Source organism: Symphalangus syndactylus, chromosome 9, assembly GCF_028878055.3.
Source record: "Symphalangus syndactylus isolate Jambi chromosome 9, NHGRI_mSymSyn1-v2.1_pri, whole genome shotgun sequence".
Classification (NCBI taxonomy): domain Eukaryota; kingdom Metazoa; phylum Chordata; class Mammalia; order Primates; family Hylobatidae; genus Symphalangus; species Symphalangus syndactylus.
Window position 1 is genome coordinate 29,286,043 of NC_072431.2, and position 16,802 is coordinate 29,302,844.

Sequence of the window (16,802 nt, forward strand, 5' to 3'; positions counted from 1 at the left end):
ATATTCCTGTGCAGTCTTTGTTTGGAGTTTCTACTTTAAGATATTTTTTTTCCTATCTTCCACTGTTTTTCTAGTAGATCAGATAATGTTTTTAGTTTTTATTCATATCCCTATTATTTTTCATGTTTAGAAGTTTCTGTCTCCTTTAAGTATGTTGTTAGAGGATTTGCTGAATGTCTGTTGATTTTACCCTAATTCTGTAAAGCTCGTGAAGCCTTAAATACGGGTTCTTGGTCTGCTATTCCCATCTGGTTTCTCACCATGGCAAGCCCATCCAATAGCCCTTGTTGTTTGTAGCAATAAAGAGTGGTTGAACTTGAAGTGATTGTACTTTTAAGACTTCAAATATTATCACCAGATTAAAGTTACCTGTCTATTCTAGTAGCATATCTGACTTCCTTTTTATAATCTACTTATAAGAACTAGTAGTTAAGAGTAGTAGTTGAATTACATGGAAAAACTGGTTGGTGGACTAAAATTTTTGTCTAATTTATTGTTTATTCACATGTCTACATAACATGGAAAGACTAAAGCTTTCAACTTGAGAACTGTCTTATCAAAGAGAAACATTATCTAAGTAAACATTTTGTTAAAAATCAGTAACTCTTTCTTAAATACTTTTAAAGGGGCTAAATTGGCCTCATATTATCTCCTTGATCTTAATATATGACATCAGAAAAAATAAAATTGATTTTCTTTGCATAAAAGCTTGTATATTTTCTGACTACCTGTTAAAGTTTTTGAACTTTGGAGCAAAATTAATATTTTTAGATTTCTAGGTTTAGTGATATACAATAACATCTGTTTTGTAGCATTTAGTATGTATATATTGTGACTTTTAAGGGAAGTAATTTAACATTTCTCTATTTAGGTTTTAACATTTACAACATTGGCTTTTTCCTTGTTAAGGTTATTGTTTTTCTTTGTCAATAGCTGAGGCATGGAGAAGAAGCAGTTAAGTACAGTTAAGCTTGAATCATATTCATCCTTTGGAATATGACATTGGACAGTGTAGAGGGCTGATTGTGGTAAAATAAGAGCAGTACTGGAGTCCTTTAGAGGAAGCATCAAAATTATTCAGGCCGGGGATGGTGAAGACCCAAACTAAGGCAGAGGAAGTGAGAATGAGGAAAAGCTAGTCTAGAAATATTAAATCCACAGGCCTTGGTGATTGGTTCGTTATGGGGATTTGAAAGGGTTGAGGGAGAAGGAAGAGTCTAGGTTAGGTCTCAGTGGAAATGCTCTGTCTACAGCTAGGTATATGGGTTTAAAGCCAGAAAGGCCCTCTGAGTTGGATGCATGATTAGTGTCATCACATTATAGGTGGGAGTTAAAATTGAATTTGTAGAATTTCAAAAACAAAGTGGTAATGCAAAGAAGTCTAATTTTAGAGAATCTTACTTCTCTTATTTCTAACTTATTTGGGTTCACCAAACTGAAGTTCCGTTGAAGTAGGAAAGACTAGCTGATTTTCCCCCCAAAGTCTTCCAGGGTGACATCATCTTGGTTCTTAACTTCAAAGACTCTGAAACTTGTTATCAGCATGCTGACTGCATCTGCCTTAGTGTTGAGACACATTAACTAGCTTATGAGACTAATGTCTAAAATTCTTGGTTACTCATTTACAATAAGAAGTATAATTGTTACATAGTCTAGAATACTTGTGTGGCACAGCCACAAGGCCAAAACATGATCAGAGGATTGCATGTTAAACATGGGATCAGAAGAGAGGAGTTAATGAAGTTAGATCAACTATCTAACAGTATTAAGCTAAACAGATGGCACTGTTGCCTTACCAGAGGAGATTCTTTCTTCTCACGTGAAAAATATTTAAGGGCTGTAGACTATACTTCCCTAGAACTACCTGCATGATAATGAATGCCTTAACAATGGAGGTTTTTAATTTGCTGCAGTTCCTACTACTCCTCTTGGTCTCCTGAGCCCAGACGACAAATACCAGTTCCACTACTGGAAACCAAAAATGTTGATATTGGAATACAAAAGCATCTTACACCTGTTCCCCTTTACTTATGCGCTTCATCTATCTGATCTCTGAGGTCATTTGAGTTTGCAACTCCTAACCTAAAGGATGGTCTTATTTCCTAGTTACTTGGGCAGTGGAAAGGCATCACACTACAGTAGCCATGCATTAACAAGAGTGGTATGTATAGATGTGATGGCACAAAGTGAGAAGATCAGAACCAACTGTGATTAGTTTTTTGTAACTAACACTTATTGGAACTAGCTGCTTTGACTTGCAAATCATATTGTAGGTTGGTTTCTTGGATGGAAAAATTTTGTAATTATACCCTGTAGAAGCAGGAAAAGAAAAGACTTCCATGGGGTGATATAGGTTGGAGTAACTAGTGGTCATTGGTGTACCACTGCTGTTATATTCATCTTAATTTCTTACATTGGGTTCTCAGCCTTGGGATGGACATTGATTTACCAACACTAAGACGTAAGGCTTGATAAAGCTGCTTAGATGGAGAGAAAAAAAATCCTGTGCATTGTCTTCCTATATTCTCTCCTGAAATGATTCATCCTTTCCATTCCCATCACTACCTTTCTGGTCTAGGTTTTAGCTCCTCTCCAGGCTCAGAGCATTTAAATTAGGTGGCAAAATGACTGCATGGCTGCATGAGAACCAGTTAGAGTTGTTTAAAATACAGATCCCAGGATTCTAATTTGGTGGGTATAAAGGAAGGACCCAGGAGTCTGCATTTTTTAAAAGCTCTCCATGCTGAATTCAGACATACAGTCAGATTTGGGATACTCATAAGTTATTGCTATGAAGTTATGACAGTACCCCTTTTACTTTCTGATTCTTTTCCATCTAATCTGCTGTGCATTACCATTCCCAGGGTGACATTAAAAACATGTATACATGTGTGCTCCACACTGGCCTGTTAGTGTCATTGCCATAAATAAAAACTTTTGATAATTTCACATAGAATGAATCTGATAATCTCCTAGTGAGTGTCCTAAAGAGTGACACCTATAAATTCCTCATCCTTGTGATACTTAGTACAAAACCATCCCTATAAGAGACTGTTTATCTGTAGGTGGAGGGTCTCACACTGATTGAGAAAGGTGAGGATTTGTAAATAAAGTTGGGTTTCACTTTTACAAATACCTTTGGTATAGATGGCTGCATTTACTCAATTTCTACAAGTTCAGAGGGATTTTTATCTTTTCATTATCATAGTAGGAGAATTAATAAAAATGTTTTATTTTTAAGCATTTTTTAATTATTCAGGCCACAGAATAAGTGTTCTGCATGTATTGTTTCATTTAATTCTTTAGTTCCAGGAAGTAGGTGAAGACATCTCTATGTTGTAGTTAATAAACTAAGGGTCTGTAATTTTAAGAGATTTACCCAGAAATCACACAAGTCTTAGGTGTTGGAGCTAAAATTTGAACCTGAGTTTGTTTGATTCTAAAACTTGTGCTCCGTGAAGAAGTTACTGGCTTTATCTATTCTCTCTCTCTCTTTTGTTCTTGGTCACTGACTATCAGTATAAAAAAAAAAAAAAAAAAAAAAAAAAAAAAAAAAAAAAAAAAAAAAAAAAAAAAAAAAGATCATTTCTATTTCTCACCAGTTTTTGAAAAGAACAGGATTTCCTAAGCTTGGTAAAACCACATTATCTTTGTTTCCTTTTTCTGACAGATTTTATATGATAAAATGGTAGCTTTCTTTTTCTTTTAACTACAGTTTTAGAAAACTGTGAACCTGAGTTGAAAAAGCAAAAGCCATGATAGCTGGGAAGGCGCTGGTCCGAGAACACCTGGTGAGACCAGGCGCAGTGGCTCAAGCCTGTAATCCTGGCACTTTGGGAGGCCGAGGCGGGTGCATCACTTGAGATCAGGAGTTCAAGACCAGCCTGGCCAACATGGTGAAACCCTATCTCTACTAAAGATACAAAAATTAGCTGGGCGTGGTGGTAGGCGCCTGTAATCACAGCTACTGGGGAGGCTGAGGCAGTAGAATCGATTGAACCGGAGAAGCGGAGGTTGCAGTGAGTCAAGATTGCACCACTGCACCCCAGCCTGGGTGATAGAGCAAAACTCTGCCTCAAAAAAAAAAAAAAAAAAAAGAGTGCCCAGTCAGCTCAGGACTTTGGCTTGCTTTCTACGTTGCTTATCAAATGGTTTGAAGCCACTGTGCTACTGCTGGCTTTCTTTTTCACCTGTACACAAATAGTGAGAGGCAAGTGGCCTTGGAGCTAGAAAATAACCAGTATGTGTTTCTTTCTTTAAAAAAAATAAATAAATAAAAGTCCCTGATAAATTGTAACACCTTGCCTAGGAAAGTCATGGGGTAAATTATGAAATTCTGTTACCAACTTGTAGGAAATCATAGCATATCAGTTAGTGATCAGCACTTGAAAAACAGGTCCCCCTTCACTGTTGTCATTTTGTTCTTGGCCAGCATGAAGAACCTGGTGGTGATGATAAAATATTGGGATTAGAGCACAAGTAGATGTGGGTATTAGATCTATAATTTCTAGGATATCTAGATACATATTCTTTGTGTATGTATAGATAGGTATTCTTGTGTCACTAAGAAAACCTGCTCTATTACAGAATAAAAACTAGGAGAAATTTTCTTTAACTAGAAAGGTGTTCTTTTTTAATATATCGCTTTCCTACCAGGAGGTTATAGATGTGAACAGGTTACAGGTAAACAGTTGTGTGGGTAGCATTTGTGAATCTTGCATTGGGAAGGATGATCCCATGATCTTTTACTATAAACTATCTGGATTTAAGTGAAGCCTCTGATGTAGTTAGCAGTCAATTCCTGGAGAACTGGGACCATATCTTAATTATTTCTTGTATCTCTAATACTTATCATAGAAGTGGCACATAGCAGGTGTTTTTGTAACCAGCTGGCTCAGTTTTACAGCAGTCTGATCAACTCTTTGAGCTGTGTTACTGTAGATAGCTGTGCTGTTGATCCATATGCAGGATCTCTGATACTCTGCATGTCCAACCCATGGGCCCTCTCTGTGCCTTTAATTTTGATTTGTTGAATTGCCTGAAGAAATATCTATTCATTATTAGGGCACAGACTATTTATGACTAGGATGATGGAATGGAGAAAGTTTACTCAAGTTGCTGTAGAATCTTTTTGGATGACAGGCTTAATATTTCAGATTGACCTTGAACATAATAGATATAAAAAAGCAGAGTTAAGACCATTGGCGAAGTACAACTTTTAGAAAACTAAATATAACATGGGGGCTATGTATGTGTATGTTCTGGGGGGAACTCACTGTGAGTCAGCATCATACTGCTTTATTTTCTTAATTATTGGGCATCCACTGCCAGTTAACCAGAGGAGCATAACATGTGGGAGCTGCTGGGTAACATTTCCAAAATACTTAGCATTAGTCAGATATGTTTTTAGAATTTTGTATCCATTTTGGCTGAAGGAAAAGGTGGAGTGTTTGTCAAGGGTACAGAGCATGGTAACTAGATGCAGAGGAGCACGGCAAACTAGGACCCATTGGAAGAAGCTAATAAATAAGAACTCATTACTTAGCGTGATCAAAGGCAGAAGAAGGGTATTAATTTAATGGTCGTCTGTTGCATGTATAGTTATTGTGTAGAAGATGATATAATTATTTCCATTATGAATGGAATTAGGGAAATGGATTTACATTAAAGGAGATTTTGAAGGGGCATAAAGAATTTCTTGACTCTAAGGACTGTTGGACAGTGGAAAGACTTGTCATCTGGAAGTGTGAGATATGTTCCTTACAGAACAGGAATAGAGTGGGTACTGCTTGCCAGTTAGAGGGAGGTGCAGTTGGGGTAGTAATTAACAAACCTTCCAGATCCCAGTTTGTACTACTCATCTCATATTGTGTTTGACATTTTTGGGAAGTAAAGTACCCCCTTTTTGTTTGTATTTTTTCGTAGTTATTACAAATACGAATACCTTGCTTTTAATGTTTCTATAATACATTTCAAGCAAGTATAAGATTAAACTGCAAATTGAAAATTACTTCACCTGCAAATTCACTTGCTGCTGATTATTGTACGAGCCCTTACAATGTTGTCAATTCCAACTTTCCTTTCTTTTGCTTCTTTAAAAGATTCACTGCGTGCTGTCCTCACTTCTTCTACAATGAGTGCCAAATCTGCTATCAGCAAGGAAATTTTTGCACCTCTTGATGAAAGGATGCTGGGAGCTGTCCAAGTCAAGAGGAGGACAAAGAAAAAGATTCCTTTCTTGGCAACTGGAGGTCAAGGCGAATATTTAACTTATATCTGCCTGTCAGGTAATGAGAACCAGATATTAATATTATTAAAATAACTTCTATTTTAAAACAGTTCATTCTGAGGTATCCAGGAGGTTACATTCGCAGGTTTTGTAGGTGTCTGCACTCTCTTGCTCCTTTTCCCTGTTTCTCTGGTCTTCCTCTGTTTCTGAGGTTGCCGCGTATTGGAAAGGTAGTGAAGTTCAATTCGAATGTATTTTCCAGTTCACTAAGAGCTTTCGTAAAATGTTTCGCAGACTTGTTTGTCCATACTTGCCTTCACGGGGACACTGACAGAGAATGGGCTATCCTCTGGAATTCTCGTTTTAGAACAGTTCCTAGTATCTGGATAATTGTCATTACTCAGAGCCTGACTTTCATTGGCTTTTTCTAGACAGTTGCCAATAATCAGTAATCACTTGTCTTAAGATAAATATTGGCACCTTATGGAATGTGAGGAGGTCGATTCACTTCACAAGTCGTTGCTTTGCCTGACAGCCATTGCCTTGTCAGGAAGAAGCATCTGTTTTATTAAGCTTTGAATCTTTTTTTTTTTCTTTCTCTTTCTGTTTGTGATTGTAGGAGATCTGTGGGATTTACAATGGATTCGTATTAAGATTTTTGAGATAAAATTTGGATAAATTTTTCATGGAGTTATTGGTGATGCTAATTTAAACACCTGGAGCATTTGTGATATTTCTGATAATATTTCTTGTATGGAGTGATGGAAGATTTAAGCTTACTTTAGTTTATCTTTTTAAAAAATTTCCTTCAATTGTAGTTTTGGGAATAAAACTTTATGTTTTTGGACCCATTTCTAGCTTTTTAAAAAATTAAACCTTTGATCATTTATCAGAATTTATTTTAGGGTAAAAGTAACTTTTTACCAGAAAGAACATGTAAATTTCTAAGACTGTGTCTTAGATTAAAATGAATTAAGAACATAGCACTTTGGTAAGAATTATTTTTCAAAGGGCCAGGCGCGGTGGCTCACGCCTATAATGCTCAGCACTTCGGGAGGCCGAGGCAGGAGGATCATCTGAGGTCAGGAGTTCAAGACCAGCCTGGCCAACACAGCGAAACCCTGTCTCTATTAAAAATAAAAAAATTAGCCAGGCATGATGGCACTCACCTGTAATCCGAGCTACTCAGGAGGCTGAGACGGGAGAATTGCTTGAACCCAGGAGGCAGAGGTTGCAGTGAGCCGAGATCACACCACTGCACTCCAGCCTGGGTGACAGAGTGAGACTCTGTCTCAGAAAAAAGAAGAAAGCTTTTATTTAAATGAGTGTGAGAGAATTGACCTTGAAACATTGGTTTCTGTTTATTCCAAATAAGGATTAGGTTAATAAAAAAATTTGGTTATTGTTAGAAGACATTTGTGTTTCTTTAGTGCACTAAGCCATGCCGAGCATATTCTAGGGCCTCAGCTAATATCTAGTGACTAAGTGGAAGAAAGAAGTGGCCTCACCTAATACTTTCCTAGAATTTTATTAATGAAATTCAAGTGTGTTTTGTTTTGTTTTGAGACAGGGTCTCACTCTGTTGCCCAGGCTGGAGTGCAGTAGCACAACCATGACTCACTGTAGCCTTGACCTCCTTGGATTCAATCGATCCTCCTGCCTCAGCCTCCTGAGAGCTGGGACTGCAGGCACACAACACCGTGCCCAGCTGATTTTTGTATTTTTTTGTAAAGATGAGTTCACACTCTGTTGCCTATGCTGGTCTCGAACTCCTGGGCTCAAGCAATCTTCCTACTTAGGCCTCCCAAAGTGCTGGGATTACAGGGATAAACCACCATTTTTGTAGTTTTTGTAGCAATGGGGTCTTGTTATGTTGCCCAGGCTGGTCTTCAAACAGTCATTTCCCCTTGGCCTCCAAAAGTGCTGGGATTACAGGCATGAGCTACCACACCCAGCCCAGGTCTTAAAAATATTTTCATATTCTTAAATTTAGATTCCAGAGTTCTGCTTACACAAACAATGAATAGAGTACACTTAAATAAAGATTGATTTGCATTTGAGCTGAGCTGAACATCAGACTAGTATAGACACCTAGTGATTCTAATTTTGTTAAGCTCTATTTTCTCAATATTTCATTGAGATTTCTTATAGATGAGTAGTTGAAAGAAAGGTAGACAGTCTAGAAGTCACTCGAATTTTGCCTAGTACCTATGTATAATTGAAGAACAGTTGTTTGCATTTTAGGCATATGCTGTTGTCTGCCTAATTCTGATCATGAAGCCTGCAAGAGTGATACAGGGACTCTTAACAACCTCATCTCAGTGAAATAGCATAACCATTTCATTTCCCCTGCCATAGAAGATAATGACCTGGGACTTATAGAATAACTGTATTTCCTTTACAAATTACCAAGACCCTCAGGTTGAAAGTTCAAAACTATGAGAACTGCTTTTTTGTTGCATTCTAATGGAGGAAAATCTTTAGTTCTTCAGTCTTTCCATGGTTTTGAATCTTGAGAGGATAGATTGATAAAGTAGATCTGACATTTAAGCAGACAGTATAGTGGAAATGGGGGCAGGAGAAGGGCAGGCAACTTTGACACCCAAGATTTTTGCAGTTTGGTTTTTCTTGTAAGTGACAAAGAAGCTGCCACCTTTATTTTTTAACTTGTGTGAAGCTTAGAGGCATATCAGTTACATCCCTGATAAGGTAATGTTTTAATTAGCAATTAATTAGTCAGATATTTATTAAGAACTTTTCTGTGCCAAGCATTCTATGTTCCGTGGGTACTGCTATGAATAGAATTTATGCAGCTTACCTAATTTGGTGGGCAAGTAGGAATAGACATTAATCCATCACTAAAATAAACATAGTTATAAACTGTGAAAGATTTAAAAAAATACAATGATATGAAAGCATGTATGCAGAGAATTTGGCCTGGTTTGGAGAACCAAGAGTTTCGAGAAAAGTAGGGCTTCACTGGTTTTGAAAAGAGGATTGTGTGGGCGAGAGGGCATTCCAGGCAGAGGGAATGGCAGGTTCATTAAAAAACTAAGTAGGATTTTGAATTTCTCCTATTCTCCTATTCAGTCTAGGGATGACCTCTTTGTAGCTCAGCTCTCATAGGAGTCTGTGAAGTGAAAGCTGAGCCCCGAAATGAAAATCTTCTTCCTGCTATTGGTGTGAGCTGCCTACGCCTTCTGGGAGGCCAGGCCCTTCAACTATTGTGGTTTGGTTGATGAAAACCAGCTATTCATTTTGAACTGGCAAACTTTGTCCAAATTAGGACAATGTCTGCAAATAATTTTTAACCATTCTTGAAACAGCATGAAGCATTAAATTTTAAAAAAGGGAGAAGTATCACTACTTTAAAAGCTTGCCAAAATATGCATCTAGACGTGGGTGTTTCATATATATCCAATGTCTTTTACTAACTTTTCTTTGTGTGAATTTTTTCCCAATATCTAGTACAGTTTATGATCAGAGTTAGAGGTCTGTGATCATAAGACTTATTATTTTCAGAGCGGTTTAAATATCCCCTGGAGGTATCCAAAAAAGGTGCTGGAGTGGGATAAATAAGATGATCTTTCTTGGGTTATTTAGGTTTAATTCTATAAGGAGAAAAATAATCTCTCCAGTTCATTATGGTGTCTTGGGATAGGATTTGAGTGTTTCTCACTGGAATCATGGATTGATTGACTTCTTGAATGATATATACAAGTGCTTATGTACTGAGATGCCTCTGTGATTAACATTCTTAAAGCATTGGTTTCTGCTTTTTCTTTTCAGCAATGACTAAAATTAAAAATACTGACAATACCAAGTGTTAACATGTGAAGCAATTTGAGCTCTCATACTTTGCTGATGGGAATGTAAAAATGATATGACTGCTTTAGTAAACAACTTGGCAGTTTTTTTATAAAGTCAAACATGCACCCCATTCCTAGGCATATACTCAAGAGAAAAAATAAAAACATACGTCCACCATACACTCAAGAGAAAAAATAAAAAAATACGTACACAAGTATTCCTAACCGTCTCATTCATAATAACCAAAACCCAGAAATAACTCAAATATCCATCTACATATTAAATGCATAAACAAATTATTTTACATTTTTGCAGTGGAATACTACCTTGCAGTAAAAAGAAATGAACTACCAATATATGTAGCAACATGGATGAATCTCAAAAGCATTATGTTGTGTGAAAAAAAAAAAAACAGAAGCATCAATATACTATGTGATTCTATTTATATGACATTCTAGAACAGACAAAAGTAAGATGTAGTGGCAGGATTGACTGAGAAGGGGCCGGAGGCAATTTTTTGCAGTGACGCTAGGTGTTCTGTTTGTTGATTGTGGTGTTGATTACGTAGGTGTATACATTTTTGGCGGCTCATCAGGCTGCACACTTAAAGTGGTTGTATTTTATTATATGTAAATATATTTCAGTTAAATTGATTTTTTTTTTTTTTTTTTTGAGACGGAGTCTCGTTCTGTTGCCCAGGCTGGAGTGCAGTGGCGCGATCTCAGCTCACTGCATCCTCCACCTCCTGGGTTCAAGCAGTTCTCCTGCCTCAGCCTCCTGAGTAACTGGGATTACAGGCGCACACCACTGCACCCAACTAATTTTGTATTTTTAGTAGAGACGGCGTTTTACCATGTTGGCCAAGCTGGTCTGGAGCTCCTGACCTCAGGCCATCCGCCCACCTCAGCCTCCCAAAGTGCTAGGATTACAGGCGTGAGCCACCGCACCCGGCCGAAGTTGATTACTTTAAAAACACTTTTACGGAGTCACTAGTGGGAAATATTAACCTCATTATCTCTGTGCACCTCCTAAGGTGGGTGGAAACTAATCCTCTCCTTTATAGGCATGAGAGGTTATTCCAGTGGCCTTTTTGAACACTGATAGAAGCAGCTATGTATCATCTAAACTTGTGCTTGCATCTGTATGGTCTGTCTACATACAAAATCTTTATTTTGTGCTATCTTTTCATTCTTGCTCACTCATGTGGATTAGGTTGCTCAAAGACTGGAGCTAATATGATAAATTCCTTATAGCACCTGGCACATTGCTCGATAGAGACAACAGATGCTTAATGGAAAATGTATTTGAGATTTTTGTTTACTATGTACCTGATTATAGTGTAGACTTTATTTATAACTTAGAACTGTTAACATATTCAAAGTGTAAAGCAAGCCCTACCCACAACAATTTCTGTAGTTAGCTGTCCATGGTAATATGGGTCTATAAAGCCAAACTAGAAACATGCTAAGTTAAAATCAGTTTGTTATTAGACATCAGTTACCTACCAAACATTCTGTAATTTCATGTTTAAAATCTATTTTCTGGATCCTGTTCTAATTATGTGTGTGTGATATATGATGCCACCCTTTATATCCATAAATGGGTAAAAATCTTCCCTTGGCTGCTACTCATCCCCAGAGAAGAAGCATGTGGGAGCTTTAATTTTTGTGATTAGTACATTCTTCTACATGTTTTGTTGAAACAGAAAATCTTAATCTTTTCAAAATGGTTTTAGATTTGTAGGGAGAGCAAAATTTTCTTTAGGAAAAAGTTCTGAATGCTTTTTGATGAAATAATTTATGTAAATAGATACCCATGGAAGGTAATGACATATATTAGGAGCATAGAACCTGCCAATACTGCCCTTTATCTCAGTGATTGGCAGCCCTAGGTGTTCCTTATAATACCCTCTAGAATTTCTCAAAGTACAGATGGCCTGGTTCTAATGCAGCATGGGGGGCTGATGGGGAAGCTAATCTGTATTTTGAAAGTGTTGTGCAAGAACTTCTGAAGCTAAGGTTGAGAAGTTTTACTGTTTTCGGGAGGTATACTCTGGGTTGTCTTATTGGATTATCTGATATAATGATATATTTTTGGTACTCAATTTTATTAAAAACTTCTTTAATTTCTTTCTTGTTGTCTGGCCATGGTCAAACATCTGATTTTTGGGGGCTTTAGTTTATTCAGTTGAAAAATTCAGAGTAGTTAGATTCAGGTTTATTTGGGTTCTGAGATTCCAGGGATCTGAACCCCCATGGAAGTTTTATACCAAATTGCATTCTTATTTCATGCATGTCATGTAGAGAAGAATCCAGGTAGTTAATATCAACACTTAAACATTTATGAGGGTTTGAGAAAATTCTTTACGGGTTGTTACTGGAATTAGGGTAACCAAATTTAATTGTCAGTGATCTGGCATAGGAGAGAAACTCTTTTTATCTACTTTCTAATTCAGACCGGCTCTCATCTCAAAGTCTATAAATATTAGAAGAGAGGGAAGAGACAAGACAGATGAAATTTGACCTTGATAGAAATGGTTTATTCAGCAGTGGTAAATTGACTTTTCAAGAGTTTTTATCCAGGAAAAATGAAGAAATTCATACTGAAGTCAGAGGCACACAAAGGTGTTAGCAGTGAAAGAGGAAGTGCAAATCAACCGCAATAATTTTAAATATATATATATATATTCTTTATTGTATAAATAGTGAATATTACTGAAATTAAGAAAATTTTAAAAATTATATAAAAATAAAAAGTATTCATCTTATGCATATTATATTATTTAATTCCAGTTAATCCCTGCAGCGTCCCTATTTATTGGGTGGTTTGTTCCTCATTTCACAGATCAAGGAACAGTGTTCATCAGAGGTCATGATCTCCCAGGGTCACCATTTTGGAAGTGGCAGAGTCAGACATCCACCTGGTCCCTGACCCATGGCCATGTGCAACTGCCACAGCGCCTCATTTCTTCTAATTCACTGGGGAGGGGTGTGATGGAAAGGACCATGTTTTAAATAGTAGATTCCTTTCTGACTCTTCACAACTGATAGAGACGTGGAACACTTTTGGCCTCCACAGTGTCATTCTATTTCATTTCTGAGGTTATTGATTAATAGACTTTACTACATTGGAATATATGTCAGGGTAAGCCTTTTATCTCTTTATTATAGAGATTTGGTGTGTGTATCCAGCTATAAAACTTTAACTCTAGAAGACAAGGCAATAAAAAACAAAGTTATTTTCAGTGCCTTGATTGTGAGTTTTCTTACATCCTTTTTAATTTTATAAATATGCAGTATCCTTTGTTATACCATTTATTGAGCATTTGGCTCTTCTAGGATATGTGCACAGAAACATTTGATTAAAGCATTTGTAAAACAATAGCTATTGGTTACAGGAAGTGAAAAGGAGAGGGTTTTCCTCTGAAACATTTTCTAGTTCAGTAGGTTTGGCCACCAGGTATAATTTTAAATGACCTGCAGGGCAGCACCTGCCATGCACCCATCACATTCTTCAGTGCTCATACAGTCAGGGTGGCATCAGCCTGCTTTGGGATTAGTAATGGTAATAATAATAGTAGTTGTTGTATTTATTGAATTCAGATATATTCTGTACCCTTTCCACATGCTAACTCCTTTAATCCTTACAACAGTGCTATGAGGTAGATAATAGTTCTTATTTGTAGATGAGGAAACTGAGCATATAGAGGCAAATTAGCTTGCCTAAGATCCTCAGCTAGTGAGTGACAAAACAAGGACTTGAACCCAGGTTTGATTCTAGAGCCTACTCCCTTATCCACTGTGCTGTGCTCTCCTTCTCTTGTAGGCGTAGGGATTGTGTGAGAAAAGATTTGCCAAACCACACACCTTTTCTTACCCTCTCATACGGCTTTAGTGATAATCATGTCTCGATATTACTCTGGTTTCCTACAGGTTTAGGCTTTGGTTGGTTTTGGCTGGGTGGTGACAGTCCTGTATACCAACAACTGGGCTGTTAAGAAATTCACATATTACAGTGACACTGTTAAAAGATGTATTTGACTCTTAGAGAGCAGATGAACTCCCTGGGGAAATTCAGAGAGGCTCCTGGCAGGGACACTGCCACATATGAATTTGTTTTCTTCTGTTGTGTAGTAGAAAAAATAGATGCCTGAAATTTTTTTTAGAGTTTCCTTGGTGGTTCTAGATCTCTTCCTTTGAAAACCAGTGATAATAACATTTGTCTTTCCTAAAACCTTGTGATTAGGAAAGTTCAAAAATAGATAAGTAAGCATTGAATAGGTATCATCTCATTTAATCCTCACAACAGCCTTCTCTTGTTATTTCTACTTTACAGATGAAATAGCTGAGGCTTAGTGCTGGTAGATGCACTGCCTAGGGTCAGGTGGCTAAATAATGAGGGTGCTGACTCACGCCTGGGTCCATCTGACTCCAAAGTAGACACATTGTCATTTTTTTTTTTTCCCCCTAGACAGGGCTAGATCTGGAGAACAGAACTCTCCCCTCCCTTAAAAACAATGTGACAACATTCCTTGAGCAGAGTGTGCTAATCTCGGAGGATTTAGAGGATGTGCTGTCAGTGACTTCAGCTTTTCTAGTGGTTTAGCACGCCAACAGAGTTTTCTTTTTCCATTCTCTCATGTATGCGTTCCAATACTAAAACCAGATGGAAACAAGGGAAAACTCTTAACAGAGGCTAGTGCCAAATATTTCATTTAAAAAGGAAACTCCATCTGTGTGCTCTCCCACCACACAGCCCACTGTTAAGAACAGGAGTTTCACAGCTCACTCACTTATGTTCGTTTTGATTAGTTTTGACTAATTGCAAAGGTAGAGCAAGTGGTGGTTAGGGAGATTGCAAACTAAGGCAGCTGTCCTTCTGGCATGTGGCTGGCAAGGCACTGTGTACCTGGCAGACATCCTAAACAGCAGCCTACCAAGAAGGCACTGTTTTAAGCCACATAGATGCATTCTTTGGGTGATTTTCTAGGTTAACACTTCGAGAAATTAGTGCAGCTTGCTGTGGTAGTGAGGCTTTTGCCAGTAAGCTATAGTCAGAGGCACCTATTGCTCCCTGGGAGAATTCCCACCCCAGTTATAGAAGAACACAGGTTAGGCAGAAGACTGACTTATGGTAAAACGCTGACCTAGTCAGCATTTTAGCTCGTCATGTCTTTGAAATTCAGTTTTCTCATCTATAAAATGGCATTAATATCTATATTCCTGCATTAAATTCACAGGGTATTTTGAAGAATAACTGAACTGTGTACGTGTGTGTAATGCATGATACATGGAAGGTATTCAGCTTTATGAGCAATACTATTATCATTAGTGGGATACTCACTATCCCACTAATGGTTCTTGCCAGACAAAGATTGTTCATCTATAGCTTTTTAAAACCATGTTAATGACCAAACACCACCTTTACCCTCCAAAACCCATTGAAATAAAAATAAATAATCTAATCATAAAGTCTGACTCTCAGGAACAGACTCAAGACATTTATAAGACAACAGCAAAAAGAAAAAAAAAGCATATTAATTGTATGTATGACAGGCATCTGTGACCCATGTCATGTGAAGCAAAATCACACGATAACCCAGACTTGGCCTTGGGGGTTTTCTGCCTCTCCTTTCCTACATTTTTTCCCCGTTCCCTCTCTGGTTTGCGTCCTCTCCAGTCTGTGTCCCACTCCTGGTGGGAATCTCAAGGTCATTCTGACCTGCCATTTTTAAACCAGTCTACTCTCGATTACCTAGATTCCAACATTGTTTTTCCCCAAAGCTAGAATATTAGGTGGCATCACACTGCTGTTCTATTTTAGAGTTTGAAAATTTCCACTGTAATATCATGAGTATTTGCACAATACTGGGTATATTGGGTGCAGAAGCCCTTTGTGTTTAGGCCTCTTTATCCTGCTTCACAGGGAGTTAGAACTGGGTTAGTCAATCGAGGTCCTGTCCCTGAAATGGGAGATGTTATTTTCCTACACCTATCTTTACTGGATCAAAAGAAAAATTAAAACAAAATAAAACAAAACGTTCTCTGAGGTCAGTCAAGTTCACTGTTAAGCAAACATCAGAAGTGGGAGAGGCTGATACAAATGCCTGTGGACCCAGCTTCTCAGCCCATATCAGGTTCTTGTTTCTCCAACTCTTTCCTGTTACCCTTCCTTTACATACACAAACACACACATACACACACACACACAGAGAGAGAGAGAATGAGAACTGTACTAGCTCTGTCATGTCTTTGAAACTCAGTTTTCTCATCTATAAACTGGCAATAATTCACAGGGTATTTTGAGGAGTAACTGGACTATAGATGCGTATGTAATGCCTGATACATAGAAGGTACTCAGCTTCCATGAAGAAGAGACAGGGAGGGAGAGAGAATACGAATGACTGACATTTCCAGCTCAGTTCTAGTCATGCTAAACCATATGCAGAATTTTCCAGAAGAAACTATTAGCCACAAACACAGTGAGGTTGCCAAGCTGTCCAATACCATAGAGAATAGACGACTAGGTCGTTACCGTACTCTAAGCATGAGCATGTGCCTGCTCTGGCCTCCCATGTCATCTCTGTAATAGCACTTAGCATTGCTGGGCTTTGTCAGTTGGCTTTCTGTTTACTTCCGTAGACTGTCAGCCTCTAGAGGGTAGAGACTGTTGTAGGTACCTCCTTTCTGTTCCCAGTGCTTTGATCACAGCATCCTTGTGGAACAAATGAAGTGTCTGGGCGGGGGGAATCGGGCATAATCCC

General features: G+C 37.8%; 1 protein-coding gene across 10 annotated transcripts in view; it reads left to right on the forward strand.

Annotated features, from left to right (window-relative positions):
- Positions 1 to 16,802, forward strand: part of STXBP6 (syntaxin binding protein 6) — a 241,133-nt gene that overhangs the window by 70,860 nt on the left and 153,471 nt on the right. For 9 of the 10 annotated variants that reach the window (XM_055291624.2, XM_055291627.2, XM_055291628.2 and 6 more), the window contains one exon: positions 6,102 to 6,287. The exons of the other annotated variant lie outside the window; for it this stretch is intronic. In XM_055291624.2, coding sequence (XP_055147599.1) covers positions 6,134 to 6,287 — 154 coding nt within the window. In that variant the 5' untranslated portion in view covers positions 6,102 to 6,133. Of the gene's footprint in view, positions 1 to 6,101; positions 6,288 to 16,802 lie in introns of those variants that run through there. 10 annotated transcript variants of the gene reach the window in all.